Genomic DNA, 16,648 nt, shown 5'->3' on the forward strand with positions numbered 1-16,648 from the left:
CAGATTTATGGTTACTTAATTCAAAATGGTCTCAATGTAAAAAGACTTAATGTAAAAAAAAATGTATGATGTCAAGATGATTATCTTCTGGTATTTAATGCTCCTTATTACTATTATACTTTTATGTTTCTAATGTATTCTCCAGTGCTTTGAGCTTCAGGTTTTAAATTACCTGGGATTATTGTTAATATAGATTTTCATGGAATTTTGATGACTGTGCACTCAGCGTGGCACTAAGCTTGAAGAGGACCTTCATCTGTCTTTCTTACATATAATTAAATATGTACAAAAGACCCTGTGTTCCTCTAAAGCAGCTGCTTTAACCCTTCCCAAAATCTAGCATAATAAGGAGTTTTGTACACTTGAATGAGCTACACAGCTTTTAGAAACACAATTCCCTGATAAAACTGCATGCCACTTCTCAGTAGATGGATTCCAGGGTTTTATGGTGAAAGTATGAAATGCCATTTGGCAGTTTGGGGAGTAAAATCATGGTATTGACAGCCAGTGATCAACTTTCTGGAGGTTCCCTTTTAGCTGAACTGGTTTCCAACATAAATGATGTGGGCAACAGCTCAGCCACATGTGATACCTGTCAAGAGACAGACAATCTCATGGCTGCTTGCTCTGTTTCTTAGAGATTCCATTTTATTATGTTTTTCTCCTATCAACTTTGTGAGGTGGCTGTTTGCTGTGACAGTGCTGGTTGTCTGTTGAGTCCTGGACCTTATTGTGTGAGTCATCACTTTGTCTGGGTAGCAAGTCTTTGAAGAAATTGGGTTTATTTGTCGCGAATATTCTCTCTGATAATATTTTTTGGTTAATTTATTTTATCAGGAGTCTATAATGTACAATAATCATCCATCTTGGCTGCTAAGTATATAATAATATGTGCATGTGACTACTGATAATTGCAGTGTTACAGGATGCTGAAAAATGCAATTTTACCTAGCCAAGGTTGATATCAGATTATACGGGTTATTCTAGGGCTATTTCATTTTTTCCATTTATTTTTCCTAAATCACTGTTATTCTTTCAGTAATCTAATGGTATAATTATTGCTTGATTCATAGCTTACTAAAGTCAATAGAAATATCCCTGTCATATTCAGTGGGTAATAGACTTTTTTATCCTGAATTTGCTTCTCACATGAATACTTCTTGTTAAAATACTTTTTCATTTGTTCATGGTGCACAGGGCAATTTTTTTTTTCCTTCTTACCCTTTTTCTTTGAATGGCAGATTAGAGTTCTGATTGAAAACTGTATAAAATCAATTGAAAGACTGGTTGTCTTCTTTTGCTTGGAAGACAAAACAGAAAGGAATAGAAAACTTACATCATTTAAAGAATCAAAATGTTAGGATTGTAGGAGGAAAACTGCGTAACTAAAAATGTTAGTTTTCAACAAATAAATGTATATATTAATATGATTCATTGTAGAGGGACCTTTTCATGGCTTCCAATAAATTTTCTAATCAACTGTCATTGATATGTACTTTATCCATATGTTGCATATTTCAGCTTACGCAGAGGAATACTTGGTAGTGAAAAAATCTCTGGAATCGTTTGCCATGTGATGAAATATGGAAGGTCATGCAATGTTGCCTCTGTGCAGGTGATATGTCTGTTCCTAGTTACAGCATAAGAAATGCAGAATAATAAAAAAAACCCTACTAAATCTGATATGGATTTAGCACTTGTATGTTTGCCATAAGTTGTTTTAGAGCCCAAATATTTATACTTTTGTTACTTTCTGGTTGACAGCTTCTCACAGAATTGATACCAGCATTTTACATTGAGTGACATTTTTTTGTCAGCATTCTTTTTGTTTCTTTGAAGGGAATCTAATTCGAAATTGAAGTTTGAAACAACATTCAGTTTAGAGTACTTGGTTTTTAGTGTAGCTTAGTAGACAATGTGCTAACTGTAGAAGCTCTTTTGTTTTTCTTTTTGAAAGTATTGTTATGAACTGAAACTTGTCAAAATATTGGTTAAGCAAAGAAAATACCATGGTAATCTCTCTTTTTTTTTTTGTATGTGTACTTCAATTGTGGGTTAAAGCAGAAAAGGAAGGAGGAATTAAATAGTCTTCAGCTAATGTTTGTGTAGTTTTCAGAAACTGTTCTTTGAAGCATCATCTTTTCCATGTTATTCTTTTTATCCTAGAGCTACTTTTTTCCTTACTGGGAATCAGTACTAAAATACATGAGAATGTATTTTACTGCTAATGTGCCACCTGACAGTTTAACCAAATATTTTTGTGGTTTTCATAGTGATATGAGGAGAGAAACTAGAAATATTTATCATTCATGTGATAACAGGCAGGGTGTCAAGTTGCTGTGTCTGTCTTGATCCATTCCCTGACTTCAGAACAATATCACCAAACCTAGTTTAGGTGTTTAGTTTTTTTCAGTCTGTTCTTAGGCAGACCTGATGCACGTATGTAGAACACCAGTGTTTGGTGTTCACCTTATTATTATTTGCCTGTTTTCAGAACATCACTTGCCAGATGTACGAAGGTGATCATCAAAAACTAAACTGAACGGACAAAAAAATATTTCTAAAAGTATATTTTTAGCTGTAAAGATTCCTGGTTAACTAGAAAGATGTAAGGCTGGGGTTTGCCTGGGCAACACAGTCTTATTCTCCTCCTTTAAAAAGCAAACAAAACAAGTAAAAAAAACCTTTAAACTGTTAATTTCTGGTGTATGTAGAACAAGTTATGGCACTACAGTATTCACTTTGCCTATTTTACCTTTATATTTGAGGTAAGATTTGATAATGTGTTTCATAAAGTTCAGTTTATAACACTTAATAAATTATTCAGTCATTCTGACTAAACTTGCAGTCACCCACTATCTTTGCTTTGTCAGTGGTATTGGCTATAATAATTTGATAATCTGATTGTGCTCTTTCCATGCTTTCCCAATTATAATCATACACTTAAATTATAAAATAGTAAAAACAATAAGAGAATTTGCTGAAGGAAATCTAAATGAGAATTATCAAAAGGCAGCACCTTCTCTGGTGCTAAAGCATGTTTTTCACTCAAAGGATATATTTGCCTTGTGACAAGACAGCATTTGCTTTATTTTAAAAGTGATGAAGGAATGGGACAATTATCTTTTGCCATGGTAAAAGCATAACAAAACATCTTTGAAACACAACTGGACAAAATAATGTTCTCAAAGTTTATTTCTTGAAGCTCTTGGAGCTCATCAATCCAAAGTATTGTTTTCCTTTATTTAAATAATTCTAACTTACAGGTTCTTTGCCATTGTGTAGTTGTAAATCTAATAATGTGATTGAAATTGCTAGATAATCTTCTGTCTTGAGCTTTTCTTCATTGTGTCTATTATTAAACCCAGCTGTTGATGCTTTTGAACAAACTGATTTCTGAATTTACTCTGCATTGTGTTTTATAATAACGCCACTTCTGAATTATCATGGGCTGCTCCCAATTTACTTTTTGATAATTAAAGGCTGTCTTTATTTCTATCCAAGTTGCCTGTTTTATTTCCCAGAACACAAGGATGTGATTTCATTCATGCTGCTCTAGGGGGTCTGAAGTTGATAATCATTTTTCTACATCTGCCCCCATCAGTGTCATCCTCCAATATCTGGTGCTCCAGCATTTTTTCATGGCTTTACTCATTAGCATTCACAGAGTTGGTGCTATGTTGTGCTAGTCTGCCATAAGCCATTCCCTATTGTTTTCCTGAGAAGTCTGTAGAGAACCTCTCATTCCTGGAGTACATTCCTCTTCTTCCTATTACCTTTTTTTCACATAAACTCTTCCTTTCAAAATTAGTGTTACCCTAAAATCATGCATTACTTAAGTATTTAAATAGATTGTGAGTTAATTAATATGAACATCATCGGTCTCTTTGTTGTGTGTCTCATGAATGGTGCATATACTAATTACTAAATTAAATTAAAGGACTTTAAAATTAAGACCTCAATACAACATATTCTGGATAACTGATTCATGTGCTTCTCATATCTGCAAATAAAAATGATATATTTTTCCTTAAAAAAAACAAAAACAAAAACAAAAACAAAAAAAAAAAAAAAAGTAAAGCCAACCAAACAGAAAAAAAAAACCTCCAAAGAAGATGGGTTTCAAATAAAAAAAACTGACCTGTGATATGTTTCAATGTGAGGTCATAACATGTCACTGTTAAATATAATAAGAAGAGTATCTCACAAAAATTTAGGGGGAAAAAAAGGAAAAATGTAAAGGATTTACAGTAAACCCCCAGGAGAATTTAAAAGATTTATATTGTTTATCCCCGCTAAGGTTCATTTCAGGTCATTCTAGGCTCTTAATAGTCTTTTTAAAATTAGTATTGACCTCAATTTATGAGAGTTGTATATATTTCCCCTTGGCAAGAGCAAGAATTTTAATCTGATCCTACAGCTTTTTCCCTTGCTGACGTAAAATTCTTCTCCATTTGTTAATTGAGATCTTTGTGGACCTTTTTTTTTTTCCTTTCTCTCTCTTTTTTTTTTTTTTTATTCTTTTGAGGAATTCTTGTGGTAGTTTTCAGTGTAGTAGCAAACCTGAGCAATGGATCTGGCAAACAGTGATCCTCACTTACTAATCAATAGGATTAATAAAACAAAGTGTACATTTGGTGTCCAAGGTGTACCTATTTGCTTAAAAATGTAGTGGCAAGATCTCTCATGTTAGTGTTGCCTTCACAGAGAAACTGCTTTTACCTACTTGATTTTAAAGGCTGGGCTCAATGATCTCTGAGGTCTTTTCCAACCTAAATGGTTCTGTGGTTTCACATAGCTGTGTATGAGTAGGTTAAATCTTTGCACTACTTGCCAGTGGGTTTTCTGTTTACTTCCTTCCTTTTTATATAGATTTTCTTCCATTATCCCTCAAGAGGCAGCACTGTTAGGATGCTGTGTAAAATTTTCAGACAAGTGCTAAGGCCCGCTTAATAAAAACATGCGTCTTATTTATGATGTGTCAAATTACTGTTCTGAGAGTAGACCTTTTAGATTGCATTCAGCCTTTAATTTGACTGAATTTAAATAGCATAAAACGCCTTTTAGTTGGAACTTGGCTTGCATATTAGTCTCTCATTTCAATGGAAAACATTCACATGCAAATACAGTTTGTTTGGACTGAGTACAAATGCCACTATCATGACTGATGAAGGCTTTTGATCACACATCTACAAACTGAAACCTTAAAAAGGAAGAGGCTATTTGGACTGGCATCTGCAGTGCCATGAATTATTTAGTTCCCATTATTCATAAATCTCTTTGAAGAGAAGGCGTATGAGGTTTTTAAGGAGGAGTAGTCATAGTTGTGTTGCCAGTTTCTATTTCTGCTGTGACTGACTGAGTGTGCAAAATTCTTCTAAACTGCAAGGATTGTGCTGAATGGGAACGAGTTGAGTGGCTGAAATGATCAGAAATGGTCCTCAAATGATTCTTTAGTTTCCTGGAATAATAGTGGGGATGTTCTGTTGTTTCTGTCTGCTTTCGTGGGCTCCAAGAGGTGTACAAGGCAAGAACATGCCTGCAATATTTGCTGAGCTATGCACTTAGTTGTTCAGGACCTGGTTGACTCTTGCAGGGCACTTGTTAACAGCCAGAGTTTGTTCTGAACTCATTCACTGAACTACAAATGTCTTTGGGCTGTGCCCTGCCAGCCAGGCAAAAATAGCAACACTGCCCTCCTTTTTGCGTTCTTTCGCTCGGTGTCTTTTATTGCGCAATGCTTGTGCTACAAGCGGGTGGCATTCCAAAATATTTCCTCCCTTTCCAGTGATGATTGAAGCTAAACAGTGGGTGTAAACACAATTCTGCTCTAAAGGGAGTCTGTGTGCTTGTTTAGCTCAGTGTAATTGTGTAATAATGTTGTCTAGAAGAGGCATGTTGGCAGAGATGTCAAGGAATGAGTTAGAAATACCCAATAGTGTCTTGTTTATTTGCCTTGAAGACTAGTTTGGCATCTAGGGGAGTGAGAGAGATGGAAGGGGGGTGTGTGTGTATCCATTTTTTGGGATTTGTTTGTTTGTTTTTCAGTAGGATTTCAGACTGCATTGCTGAGGAATGCCTTGAGAAATTATTTGCTTGGCACATGTCATTTCAGCGTGTTATAAAATTCACATTGGGGGTCAAAGTGACGGTCAAGACTCAAATGCAGCTGCTATACAATTCAGAAATGTACAGAGTTCACAAATCATTTCTTTACCATAACACATTGTAGGAGTAGTAAGAATAGTTGAGCTCCTAAGTCTTAATTAAGAGGATTACCTGAAGAATCACATAATTTTCTGTAAATAATCACTCTGATTATACTTATTCTTCAATTTTCTAAAATGATTTTTTTTTCTGATATTATTTAAAGGTTTCTCAAAAGTATTTCATCTTGTCATCTTTCCACATTATCATTTTTCATTTTCAATTGACTGTACACATTTCTTTTTTGCCTCCCTGTATTTTATTTTTTCTTGTTGGCTTTGAAGAACTGTTTTTATTTTTTTTTTGGTCATCTATAGTTTTCAACTTAGCGTAGTATATTAACTGGCTACCTGTCCTAGACTCAGTTTTTAAAGATCCTCTGCTACATCCAAACCAAAGTCCTTCAGTCTTTTCTTTTTCATTCCACCAAAGCAGCAGAACTTGCAGAATGTTGTTTTTCCTCCCTTCATTTATTTCTAGCAGTCACTTAGAAGCTCCTGTTTGGTGCTGCATCTGCAGTGGTCCATGGACCATTGTTGATGTGTCTGTTTGCCAGCTGCTGGTGCTGACTACACTGTCACTGTGAAGACACACCCTGCTAAAGGTCTTCTCTAACAAGTCCTTATTTTGATGAGTCTCTGGCAAAACTGAGCTGTCCATGAGATGTATCTGCTCTGGTTTTGAGCTATGGCCAATGTGTACATCTGCTCTAAAAGTAGATCAGTCCTTAAATGTTTCTTACGTACAAACAATTTCAGTACAGTGGCAGCATAATGCAAGGAGGAATAGAAATGTGTTTAATGCTCAGAGCAAATCAAAATGGGCCTCTTTTCAATATTAATATAAATTGAAATAAAATAAAAAATATAAAAGTAAAAATATTTGGAACAATTATAGCTTTTTTTGAAACTTTCATTTCTAAGGTTTCTAAAGAATGTTTGAAATTATGAATTGATACTGTTGTTGTTTTCTGTTTTTTGTTGCTTGTAGAAGTTACATGTCCAGCTGTATTAAAACATGCAAAAAGTTGGCATTTTGGGACCAGCAAATAGTCTTATCTCAATATTTTTAAGAGGACCCTTTAGTGCATGATTATATTAATCTTCTGTTTTCACTATCCTGTAATATACTGTGTTATGTGTTTCCAGCTGCTAATGTGAATCAGCTACAGCTGGAATCCTGAACTCTAGTGATGTTTAGATTATAAGATGCTTCTGCTGATCTCCATCATGCCAGAGTATTGAGAACAAAATTACTATATTTATACCCTACTTTTCAGAAAGAAAATGGAGCTGCGTATTTTTCAATATTTTGTGATTAGTATTGCATAATAAATGTTGTTGCATGTGATAATCTAGTCATAGTTTTAAAACTGAGGAAGGCAATGAAGTGCAACTTGGAAAACTTATCTTGAGAAAGTTTAGATTATTTTTAAGCATACAACAAGAATAATAAATCTTCAGGTTTGCAAAGAGTTACATTAAAGAAATATGCATGCTGTAATTTGAACTCCTGGAAGGTATAAGATGTGTGAAGGAATTGCACCAGTCTCCTACATATAATGGTTAAGTTATATAATGGAAGTACAATTTACTGTTGAGAGGGACAACTGTGCACAGAAAATAAGTGATCTGGAGAACTTTTGAAGTCCCCATCACCAAAGTTTTAACACTGTATTAGGCAATCTGTTAGGAGGGGTCCAAAGATAACTCATGATGCTTCAAACCCACAGGATGCAGTGGCTGACATCCTCAGAATCCTTCCAATTTGCATTTTTGTCCCTTTTTCAGTTGTATCTTCAAGACTATTTTATGTTTCTGAGGGAAGCTACCCGATGTCATTTTGGGAATTTGATATCTCTGCATCATTAGATACAATGATGCAGAGATAGAACACAGTATAAATAGAATAAAAGAAGGTCACGTGTTTGGATTCCATTTAGTTACATATGCATGCCTGCACAGTTTTTTAATGGTTATATACATAAAGAGAGGAAGGCTTATCTAGGAATATATACAATCTGGTTAAATCTGCAAATGCCACCATCTGATATTTTAGGAATCTCCATGAGAAGAGTGTGCAGAAGTTATGTATAAAAATTATATTCACTATAAAATGCAAAGACATAGCAATAAAGGGAATCAAGGGAAAGATCAGAAAATCAGAAGCAAACAAATTTAGATCCCATGTTTTTTGTGTCATCTGTTGGCCACTCTTCAAGTCTAAGCAGCAATGTCTTCCTGAGTTCAGGAGACTCAAATTCCCACCATGAGTTTCAGGTCATGGTGGTGGTTTGTTTCTCCTTCAGTGGCTTTTGGAAAATGCTGGTTTTGAAAAGGAGGATGGGAAGGATTCTGCATTGCAGCACATGTGGATATCTTTGAATGGGTCTCTAGTCTGTGAGAGGCTAATAATTTGCATTATTTTCTGGAGGAAATGAGACTGCTAAGGCCTTCTGTCACACAGAGGAGCTTTTCCAGTCAGAGATTCAGAGCTGGCATTTAGGTGACCTAAATGATCAGTGATAATCTGCCCGTTTATCCAAATGGAAAAAATGCAGTTGTTGTCATCATCATCATCCTAAAATTAAAAAGAAAATTCTAAATGTAAGCAGTGTAAAAATAAGTAGGTGGTTTTTGGTTTTTTTTTTGGTTTTTTTTTTTTGTTTTGTTTGTTTTGGTTTTTTTTATTTTATTTTTTTGTTTTGTTTTGTTTTTGTTTTTTTTTTTGTTTTTTTTCTTTACAGGTAATCTGAATTACATGTTGGATGTGTTGGGGAGCAGGGCTGTGTGATTGTTGCTGTTTGTTTCCTCCTACTTTGTGGGGTGGGGGATGTTTATGCTGCTTCTCTGATCATTTTTCATGATCATAAAAGATTTTAAGGCTGGAGTAAAAATACGGATGAATAAATGCATCCATGAGACCGGTGATTTGTTATTTTTTTATTGAAGATAAGAGGACCTCCAGAATTGCTGGAACTGTAGGTACTGAATTTGGGAGAAAATCAATACAATGTACTTCATGAATGTGACTTTTTTTTTTTTTTTTTTTCTTTTTTTTTTTTTTTTTTTTTTCCTTGAATTGAGTATTTAGTCATTATAAAATTTAAATATTTTACTGTTTGTTCCTCTGGCTGAGATCTTAGGGCATCCAATAGGTGAAATGAGAACAAGAGTGACCTCAAAACTTTCACTTTCCTTTTTCTTTCCCCTTATTTTTTGAAATAAAAGGTTAGGATAGCTGGATATCTGGGGGAAATGCTTTTTCACTTTTTTTATTTTATTGAGCTATTGAAGTAATTGGACGGATGTGGTTTTCTCCAAAGACAAAAGACAAAACTCCAAATCGAATAATAAATCACATATAAGAGAAAAATAAAATAAAAGCTATATCAAATCTGTCTAAAAGTGTCTACAAAATTGAACAGCGTAGAGCGGCTGAGTGTGGAGAAAATATTGAACAACTTGTAGCCACCATTTATCAAAGAATGTAATTTAACAATTGTTGGCATACAAAAAGCAAGAAGTCAGAAAGATGTATCACAGAAAATAAAGCACAATATATTATCAATATTTGAGAGCAAGGATATATTAGGGTTTTTGAAATTTGAATATAGGTTTTTACATTAAAGCAATGATTTTTTAAAAGATCATTTCAACAACACGGCTGCGGCAGGATTACTTTTCTGATTTAAAAATGCCCTAAAAACATTACTTCTGTGAAATATAGCTGTACCTGGCAGTTTTCCTCCCCTTTCCAGATCTCTCATAGTGGGACTCCCCTGAGATCACTGACCTTGGGTTCTTGCTGTTCTGTGATGCCCTCACTCACAGATCTTTCCCTGGTGGCCAACCCTTTTGTTTTACATATGCTGTAATCACAAGAGCCTTCAAAAAATACAATACTGTTTAACCTTGCTAGAGAAAATAGAGGAGATTTATTTCTCAGCCTTACCTAGAAATCTAGTGGCTCTGTCATGCCTTTCAACCTGACTTCTGAAAATATGATATTTCTTCCTACTGTAGTGGTTTTGGTTTGCTAATTTGAGATTTCCTGGCCAATGCACCAATTAATGTGGTGGGTTCAGTGCTGGCTAAATGCCAGCGCACCCACTAAAATATATTTACTCATTTCCTGCCGTGAGATAGGATTAGGAAGAAGGTAAAGCAGGCTCAAAACTTTAAAATAATATAAGGAAAAGTTTATTAACAGTACCGAAAAGAAAGAATAATAAGAATCAGAATAAAACCTTTAGAACACTTCTTCCCCCAATGACCTTTTCTTTCCCACTAACAGTGTACAGAAACAATTCAGTCAGTTTATCACTTCTAGAATAATCTTCTCTCAGTTCACTTAGGGAGAGGAGTCCCTCTTGTCAATTTATGGAAACTTCTCCACAAGAAAACAGTTCTCTCATGGTTTCAATTTCCACGAATAACAGCCGCCCGGGTAGCTGCAATTGTGAGGTCCCTCCCGTCTTTCACAGTTTTCTCACAGCTGTGTTTATGGGCCATGTCAAGTTATGGAGTACTGTTTTAAAGATGAGGTGTTCAAGAGCAAAGGTTCTCTTTAGCTGTCTCTGAGATCATCTTCATCCCTGGGAACAGAGATGATCTTCTTCTCTCCCTGGGGGCAGAAGGGTCTTCATCATTCTTTTCTCTCTCTCTCTGTTCAAACTTCTCATGAGATCACAGCTACTTCAACATCTGATTACTTTAGCATGGATGCCTTTGCTCATATCTACAATTGGAACACTTCATCTCCCCATACTTTCAATGAGTTACAGGGGAAAAAAATCTGATGTATCAATTCTCCATAGCTTTTCTAGAGGATTTCAGCCCCAAAATCAAGGCATCACCTCATCCCTCCTGTCTGGGACTTGACTCTTTCTTCATTGACCTTGGTGTCTTCATGTTGTTCCTCTACATGTTCTCACTCTGACCTCTTCTCTCAACAGAGGGAGGATTCCAGATCTGCAAATCTTATCTGTGCACTGAAAGAGTTAATATCTTGCCTGGTGCCTGCAGATTGTTAAATGACCTGGCCAAGATGGGAGCCAGGCCAGCCTTGTTACCTGCTCTCAGGCTGAAAGGAAAAGAGGGCTTCCTGAGATTTTTCATCTTTCACATGTGTATTCATAGAGGCATGTCCAGCTTTCTCAGTGGTTTAACAGATTGTCAATTCTCAAAGCTAAGTACTGATTGGATTTTGTCAGACATGGAGGAAACTGCGAGCAGCTTCTCTTAGAAAGTCACTTCCGTGAATGGCTCCAGTGCTACTTTTTCTTTCTTTCTTCTCTGGTCTTTAAAAATTTTCCTTAAGTTCCAAAAAGGTGACTGGTCACACTTTTCTGTGGTATACCTTCCTGTCCAGAATAATTTTCCTAAGACAAGTCACGGTTGCTAAAGAAAAATGCCCTTACAAATGTTCTTTTTTTTACAGATATCCCTGAACATAGGGAAATATCAGAAGTCATTCCTTTTTATCCATTTATTGTTTGGCTTCTTAATTTAGACAAAGAAAGTATGGCAGCCATATACAGCAAATTCCAGATTTTAGGTTATGCTGTGTCCAAAAATTATTACTGGCCAGTCCTAAACCATTTTATTTGTATTATAGAAGTCTCAAATCAGTGTCCTGGTATAGTGCTATACACATATACTACTTTGAGGTGAGGTAGACTCACTACCTTAAAGAGTTTCTTTCTTTTGTCAGCAAGCAAGGAAGTCTAGGTGCTAAAAAAGAGAATGTGTTATGTGAAATGTGGCTAAATCAACTGACTTGCTGAATACTTAAAGCAAAAGTGGATTCCTTGACTGTAATGTTGTTTGTTGAAACCTACAATCTTTTATCACTGACATGGGGCATAAAAAGCTGAGTTTTCCCATATCTGATACTCCAACTAAAATCTCAGCTTCCCTCTGCTAAATTCATCTTGATGATGCTCATTCAAAACATTTGTCTATGCTTGTCTTCTGTGGCTTTACATGTAATAATAAGAGGTGGGTAAAATTTTTCAAACATAATATATATAGGTTGAAAATTGTCTTCTTTTTAGAGAGTGACAAGGTGAGTAAAGAGGCAAGAGAGGAAAATTCTTTCAGCTTTAAAAAAAGAAAAACTTACTTCAATGACAGCAATGAAAGGGAATTCTCCTTCATGCTAAGTATCAGAAAGATGGAAACAGCTTCAGCTAGTTGCCTTCTGTAGGCAGAATTATATTTTGTAAGACCATTTTCTAAGCTAATTTGGCTGTTGTGCAGTTTGAACTTTATGAATTGACTTGTAATTGGACCATGCTGTCAATGGGAAAATTTACAAGTATTGAACATGACATTTTTAAGAAGGTTACTGTCATCTAGTCCTCTATTAGTGGGTTTGCAGAGAGTTATAATTGGCCTAACAAGCCTAGTAACCTGTCCTACTTCCAATTATAATGTACAATCTCGTTTAATACTTTTCTTTATTTACTGATAGGTAATAATTCTCTGTCTACTGCACACGCTTCAAAATAAAGCTGTCTCATCATGGAATGTGTGGGTTCTTTTAATATATATGCATATATGTTTCCATACACAAAAATTATATCACTTGCATATGAATATAACTGTGTGTATATATATTCTGAAGAGTATATTTATATATAGACACAAACTTTTTTTTTTTTTTTTTTTAATTCTGTTTAATTAAGTACAAAGTCTCCTGTTGCTTTTAAATTTCTGGTGGGGACAGGGAGATAGTGTTTTCTCCAGACCTTTGTTAAGTTTATGTGATTATTCTGGCTAGAAGTGATAATACATTCATGTAGATGTAATTCTCAGGACTGAAAAAAAAGCAGGGGAAGCATAATAAAATGAACAGGTTGATGAACTCGGTGCATTCATTATCAACTTAGATTTGCATGAAGGAGAAACTGTTCACTTCTTATAAAATTAGAATGGTGTCATTAATTTTGTTTACTACACAAGCAATTTTTAGCGCGTGTAAGATTTACGGGCAGTTTGCAGATGAATGCATCTTGTTGAACAGCCCTATGGAAAGAGCTCTGCAGAAGCATCTGCACTCATTGTAGCTCCCCAAAGCAGATTTTTTTGTGTTGTTTTTACTGCAAGGAGAATGTTGACAAGTCACAATGGTGAAACTGGAAGTAAAGGAAGGAAGAGTGAAAAAAATTAAAAAAAAAAAAAAAAGAGGCAGCTAGGGAACTGATATTTTGATGCATTCATAAAGTTAAAGGTTTCAGGTTTTCAACAATTTCTTCATATATGTCAACTTGGTCTTCACTGCTATGCGCTCCTTGCTTGTTTTAGTAAAGACTGACTGGTGAGACACCAGACCAAAAAAGAAAAGAAACAAATCAAGCAAACAAACCTTTTAGATATGAACAAGAGAAGCAAAGCCACCGGAAAAGGGTTTGGTCTTTCTCCTTTGCTTTCATGACCTTTGGTCTCAAGCTTAGCTGTTTTTGAATTGTTAATGCAGTTCTGCCCTACAAGAAGGGCCAGCAGAAGAGGAATTACATATTTTGTTTTTTTTGTTTTTTTTTTTTTTTCGTGGAGATGCTCTTGAATTAATGCCTTCTCACAGTGTGCTTGAGAATTTAGAGAGGTTTGGATGGCATCCTTTTGAGTAATTTAATTAATTCCATTAACAGAGCAATTCCATTCTAACTTTGACTTCTGAGTAATATTTTATTTCAGCTGTATTATCCTTGAGCCTCAGAAAACAGAAAACAATGGTTCTGTTTATTTTGGTGATAGTGTGGTTGTTAGTGAAACATTTTAAACTACAGTGTTTGTTTTTGTTACCCTGTTGGGCATGAAAAACTACCAGGATGAAACTATGTGGATTCAGGATACTCAAGGAAGGCTGTAGTATCTGTCCCCATTTCTGTGAGTTTGAACATTGGTCACTGTTGGTTACATTAGCATCTGTTCCTTTTGGTTTGCATGCACCATTAGGGTGAAAGAACAATCTGAAGTTACAGGTTTCAATGAAGAAAAATAGCGATCATACAGCAGAATATAAATCATTGGGGTATCTGCAGATTAACTGATGCTTATTTGCATCAGCTTCACAGAAAAATGATGTTTCAAGAAATAGGAGCAAGGGGATGACATAAGATTTAGGTTCTTCTGAATGTCCTTTTGGCAAGGCAAATTGTGCTTTAAGTTTTAGAATTCACAAATGTGTGTGCATGTGTTCTCACCTACTTGTGACTAAAGATCCGTGATTTTTCTGCAATCCTCGCCGTGCTTTTTTGAGTGTGTATTCTGGTGTATTTTCCAACTTCTCAATGCAGGGTTTCTGACAGAATTATAGATCTGAACTCTCTCACAGCACAGCAGTGTCTCTAATAAATAGGTCAAATAATCTTAGAAACGGTGTTTGTTAGCTTTGAATCAATAGTGATGAAGTTTCTCTGTGTTCTTGCTTGCTCAAACTTCTATCTAATCTATCTTTGTTCTCTTCTTCTTGTGCAATCTTTTCCTTGCTTCCAGTGGCTGCTACAAAGAACAAAGCTAGAGGTGAGTTTCTGCCTGCACCCTTCAATTTGCATTGCATGGTTCTGCAGCCCACCCACGCGTTTTCTCCCAAGGTTGTTTCTGCTTCTCCAAACAAAGAAAAATATCTTTAGGTCCTATGGTATGATAGATTAGTTCTTTACAATTTTGTAATTATGCCTAAATGCATTATTTATCAATCAGCACTCCTCATGCTGTATTTTGTTAATTGCTTTAATTTGGGAAGTTTTCAGGAAAAAGACAAAACTAAGTGCTTTGTAGTTAGATTTCTGACTTGCATTATAGTAATGTAGGGATATTGATGGCACTTTAATCGAAATGAAGATATTGCATAAAAATGCTCATAAATATGTAAATGTAATTTATATTTTTTATCTCTAGTCATAGTCATAAATATCTGAACAGAGAACAATGAACTCCTAAGTGTCTCCTAAGCATTTCCTGTCTATTCACACTAGTATAAATGATCATCACTGTTCCTGATAGCATACCAATATATAGAAAGGCATACTACGATATCTGCAGAGATTTATGGCTTCAGAGCAGCAAGGTGATTGTCACAAATCAGTGTGACAAAGAAGTAAACCTTTCAGAACTAATCATGTAAGGTCAGCAGTGCTGTAAACCATTTCCTGAATTTCAACGAAGCAGTGATGTAGCAAATGTAACCTGAGGGGATGTATTTTGACTTACAGATACACATAAATTGATGCATATGTGTTTATATATACAGATACATGTGCATTTATATGTACAAACATATATTTGCATAGAAAATCATGTAAATGTGTATTTTACTATCATTTTTACATTATTTCTGCTAGATAAGATTGAGTTGTCTGATAATTAAACATCAGATTTTTAAGGCAAAAATCTCTGCTAGTTTACGTGTATTTTGGAAGTTAAGTTTCACAATGTTTGCAGAGTTCAAATCCATACATTGCTTAGCTTGAGGTTGTAGAACAATAATAATAAGCAAAGAAAACACAGCCACTTGAGAGTGTTTATGCATTAGAATAATGAAACCAATATTTAAAATACAGCTCAGGTTTGTGTTTTTTTTTAAACCCTTGCATGGCTTTTTGTAAGATCTTTTTCTCAGAAACTTTGCATGCATTGGGTGACATGAATGAGGGGCGTGAACAAAGTCAAATTAATCTATTTGCCTATGCATGCTTTGAAATTTGCTTTACTCCTTTCTGTACTGTTATGTATTCAGCTGTGGCGCTGTGTAACAGCGGTCAAGACTTTGAGACCTTCATAATTAACGAAAAAAGCCCAAACCAAAGCAACATCCACAGAATCGACTTTTCAGCACAAATAAACACAATCTCATCAGTATTCAGTGATTAGCTGATACTCCCATATATTGCCATTCAAACAGAAACTGCCCTGGAGGCACAGGAATTGTAGGATGAGTCAGAATTACTCACGGGTACCACTCATCTGTGTGCCTTAGCACACCCTTATTTCAGAAGTGCACATGCATATTGAATGCACAGCTGAAACTCTATATCCTGAAAGAGGTTTGACACTGTGATCTGCCTCATCTTTGGAGATCTCTTGCTCAGCTGCACAGTGCCTTCAAGAAGTCCTTGGCTTTTCCTTTGGAGCTGAACAGCCCAGTGATGAAAGCACCCAATATCCACAAGGAATTCAGTCCTGCAATAGTCCTGTCTTTTACAAAAGCATAGGAGCTATTTTAAAATCTCCTGTGGTGGAAGACATGAAGTAGATGATGCCTTACTGCTTTTCTCATTACTCTGTCTAAGCAGTAAAGAAAGGTCTGTTCCTCCTTTTCAAGTCTAACACTTAACTGGCAAACAGTTCTCTAATACGGCACTAGAAACATCAATTCACAACTGAGAGAATTCTCAGGAGGAGTTTCTCTTTTGGCACTTATAATATGAAATCCA

The 16,648-nt window shown here is 35.4% G+C and overlaps 1 protein-coding gene across 3 annotated transcripts in view; it reads left to right on the forward strand.

Annotated features, from left to right (window-relative positions):
• CADM2 (cell adhesion molecule 2) overlaps positions 1–16,648 on the forward strand; it is a 571,525-nt gene that overhangs the window by 355,039 nt on the left and 199,838 nt on the right. For 2 of the 3 annotated variants that reach the window (XM_053934157.1, XM_053934159.1), the window contains exon 2: positions 14,709–14,735. The exons of the other annotated variant lie outside the window; for it this stretch is intronic. In XM_053934157.1, coding sequence (XP_053790132.1) covers positions 14,709–14,735 — 27 coding nt within the window. The remainder of the gene's footprint in view (positions 1–14,708; positions 14,736–16,648) is intronic. 3 annotated transcript variants of the gene reach the window in all.

Source organism: Vidua chalybeata, chromosome 2 (assembly GCF_026979565.1).
Source record: "Vidua chalybeata isolate OUT-0048 chromosome 2, bVidCha1 merged haplotype, whole genome shotgun sequence".
Lineage (NCBI taxonomy): Eukaryota > Metazoa > Chordata > Aves > Passeriformes > Viduidae > Vidua > Vidua chalybeata.